The sequence below is a fragment of the Salvelinus sp. IW2-2015 genome, unplaced genomic scaffold, assembly GCF_002910315.2.
Source record: "Salvelinus sp. IW2-2015 unplaced genomic scaffold, ASM291031v2 Un_scaffold5591, whole genome shotgun sequence".
Classification (NCBI taxonomy): Eukaryota; Metazoa; Chordata; class Actinopteri; order Salmoniformes; family Salmonidae; genus Salvelinus; species Salvelinus sp. IW2-2015.
The window spans coordinates 4,967-8,893 of NW_019946856.1; the positions used below are offsets into that span (position 1 = coordinate 4,967).

General features: G+C 45.3%; 1 protein-coding gene across 1 annotated transcript; it reads right to left on the bottom strand.

The window, feature by feature from the left end:
- Positions 1–1,114: 1,114 nt before the first annotated feature.
- LOC112078377 (immediate early response gene 2 protein) lies at positions 1,115–2,832 on the bottom strand. Its single transcript, XM_024144645.2, has one exon. It carries the CDS (start codon positions 2,626–2,628, stop codon positions 2,026–2,028), a length of 603 nt encoding a protein of 200 aa, XP_024000413.1. The 5' UTR covers positions 2,629–2,832; the 3' UTR covers positions 1,115–2,025.
- Positions 2,833–3,927: the final 1,095 nt, after the last annotated feature.

Genomic DNA, 3,927 nt, shown 5'->3' on the forward strand with positions numbered 1-3,927 from the left:
ACACACACACAATCCATGTATCATTGTCTCAGCTTGAAAATCGTTTTGAACAGTCTCCTCCCTTCATCTACACAGATTGAAGTGGATTTAACAAGTCACATCAATAAGGGTCATAGCTTTCACCTGGATTCACCTGGTCAGTCTTGTCGTGGAAGAGCAGGTGTTTCTTAATGTTTTGTAACACTCAGCGTATATCACAGCATGCGTAATCCTTTTACATTATCCATGAAAAGAAGGGCAGGGTGGGCGGTGTGATAATGATGCACATCACATCCTGATGCGTACATCATCCTCTCCTCACCCAGAGATGAGACCACGCGCCACTGCAGATCTTAATATAGCCGTGGGCTGGCTGGGAGATAAACACGTCACTGTCCACGCCTTCCGTGCATTACAACTGCACTTCACATCATCGTGGACATCTGAAGTGACACATATTCCCTATATAGTCCAACACATGCTGATGTGGCTATAGTAGGCTTACATATTGTATAAGGATTTCAACCCATCCGTCATGGTAGTAAGGCCTACTGATCTATAGAGATAAATAGGACATAGGCTCTAAAGAGTGCATTTTGTCAATGCACTGGGAGTTAGTTGGTCATGATGAATGATGATTTAGGATTGTTACAAAATTGAGTGCCCTTGAGCAAACCAAATGAAAGACTCCAGCTATTTATATATTACATAACTCCCATTAAACCTCATGTAACTATCAGTTAAGGTTATGAGAGGAAGTGAATCAGAATTATGTACAAATCCAGGATATTGGTGTGTGTGTGTGTGTGGTGTGTGTGTGTGTGGTGTGTGTGGGTGTGTGTGGTGTGTGTGTGTGTGTGTGTGTGTGTGTGTGTGGTGTGTGTGTGTGTGTGTGAGTGTGTTGTGTGTGTGTGTGTGTGGGCAGCGGCTTCTAGCTTACTCTTGTTATAACCATCTGAGCCTGAGTAGTATTGCCTAATGCGGACCTGGACCACATATTGGGAAATATCTGTGTGGTCCTGTGTTATCTGTCTGCTAACTCTATTTGCCCTAGATAAATGAGACGTGTGTGTGTGTGCAAGCTTTTCAATACTATTAGGTGAGAGAGAAATAGAAAAACAGATCAACAACTAAATACAGTTTTAGAATGTTTATTACAACTCTGATATAAAGGTCATAGTCATGAGGTCATAGTAAAAAAATATATTTTTCTATATATAAAAATAGCTTATTTCACAGTTCATACAACATTTCATGTAGGCTACTTCTCTGTAGTTATTATCACATTTGCATTGTCAGTGCAGTATATTGAACAGGTGAGACTGGTGTCACTACTAAACATTGTTTATATGTTACGTATGCCATTTGACAATGTGACACTGTATGTTGAGCACCATTTCAGTACAGTCTCTGGCACAATCCCATTCATAGTCATTGATCAAAGTCCAGTGGGTGAATGTGTGCCCTCCCCTGTTGTTTTTATAGTTTTACCCCGCAGAGTGGGTTATTTCCCGGTGTGTCTCTGTGTGTTGACCGTTGACACGTCAACTTTAAACATCTGTTATCCGTTTCGTGCTTTATGAGTCATCCCTCCACGAGCTATGCGTCAGGAACTGACTGCCCTGGAACTTTTCCACCGAAACACTTTTTCTGTCTCTGAGTTTCACCACTTCCTCAAACTTTCCAAACACAGTCACTGAGATCTGGTCGAGTCTGGTCTCGTTCTAGTTTGTGAGTTGCTCTTGTTCTCTCTCTGTTTCTTCTTTCTCTTGTTCTCGTCGAGCCACGGCTGTCGAGCCACGGCTGAGACTCAGTTCTAGGGTGTAGCCTAACCTGGTCGCCGTGAGGCCGGAGACATCGCACCCTGGCCCCGATAATCCCATTGTCCCGCGGGCTCGCCAATGTAGGTCAACTTCCTCCTGACCCGTCCCGTCCCGTCCTTTAAACCTGGATTTAAACCGGCCTCTCCACCGGTTACCGGAGGTTAAGATCAGTTCGATCATAGCCTATCAACAACAAAGCTCAATTCAGAGCCGTTTTCACAGTTTAGAATGCTGCAATGGCCCGGTTTGAGTTTAGGGACAGGGTGGTGAAAGCGTCCCCGGCGCGGCAGCAGGTCCTTCGGCCGGTTCTAAGCACCCTCTCCTCCCCCAGCTCCAGTGAAAGTCTCGCCCTCTTGCTGGGGAGGAAATCGGGCGCGACGGACGCCTTCCCCCGGCGTTTCCTGGAATGCCTGTCTGGGCTCACTGGGCTCCGGTTCTCTTTGTCCTCTACCGTCTCCTTCCCAATAAATGTCCTGGTCTTGCATGCGCCCTGAGCGGCATCAGAGTCACTAGACATGGGCTCCTGGATAGTTGGGATCAGCGGCGACTCAGGCTCGACCTGTGACACCTCCACCTCGACTTGTTCCCCACTGGCAGTAGTATCCATCGCACCCTCCTCTGGTGTGACCTGGACCAGGTGTGCGGTTCCCAGCTCCTCTCTCTCCTTGGCCAGYCAGGCGGAGTGGTACAGGTCCCGGGCGGAACGCATGACCACGGAGAGCAGCAGGCTTCGGTGTAGCCTCATACCTCCTCGCTGTGCTCGGGAGGCGTACAGTTTACTAATGGACACTGCCATGATCCGTTTGGCTTCAGCGCTCACGTCCATAGTTCCTCTTCTTGGTAGATAACCGTAAATTACGCACTGTTCGGTTGACGGTTGGAACAATAACTTAGAGCGTCAAGCTTTAGAATACTATTCGATACTATTCATACAATAGTATTCTATCTATAAATGAATCTGTACTTGTGTGTTGAGTTCTTCCTTAGTTTACAACTGTCACCAGCTGGTGTACAACACGATAATGAGAAGTCCAGAGTAACAGGGCGGTGTTATATTTCCACTCTGACGTAATGAGGCTCGAGCTGCTTCATTCCTCCTTGGTGACAGGYTAAACACGCCCTYCCCTTCCTGCTCAAGCTTAGTTTCCTGCAGTAGATACCATATGGCTGTCTACCTTACAGCATTACATGTATGTAACCTAGGCTACCTCCTACTGTAGCAACCGGTTATAAGTAAGCGTTTCACGGTATAGTCTACACCTGTTGTATTCGGCGCATGTGACAAATAACATTTGATTCGATGTTTTACCTGTGTTGTTGGAAACGCAGAGATCAATTTGCTGTTTGGGATTTCAAGAAACTCAATTAAAATAACAAGATGTTATTCTAGTAAATTCATTGTAATAATAATATAACAGACTACCTGTGTTGTTGGAAACACAGCTAGCCTATTTCATCACCAACATGCTGCTTGAGACTTTAAGCAACTCAAAATCAAAGTAAATAACATATAACCTGTCTATTCATATAGAATACGATTTTATTATAGTCAATTTATATGAAGCTGACATCAAATGGAATGTAATAGAATTGAATAGACTTCATTAATTGTTGTCAGTGCAGCAACATAAAAACAGATAGTGATCCTACAGTAGAAAACAACACCATCAAATGTCCCTAATATTCCAAACATATTCCTCTGTTCCCTTTTAGAGGACTATTGTTGTTGTTTTTCTATCAAACCCTGCAATATGTATCAAGGTTCAGCTACACTATAATTAGTAATTCTCAGAAGTCTGTGGGCGGTAAAATATGTAGCTGTCTCGGTGTTTCCAGGGAGTTTCTGTTTGTTTTGTTTTTTCWCCCTCTCTATATTTTTTCTATCTAACGTCACCCTCAAACATCCATATATGGCCCATCCGCCCTGGCTGTGAGTTCCCCAGGGGCGCGCAGTGGAAAAGCCATGACGTGYACGCGCAGCCACGTAACCGCAGCGCACAGCGGCACTTCCCCCATCTAGCCCCAGCGTTCATCAACGCACAGCGGCAGCATCGCAGCCGTATCGTCATCGCCACAGCTTCCAAATATGGAATTGTCACCGGTACAACAGCACAGCGCCAGTACA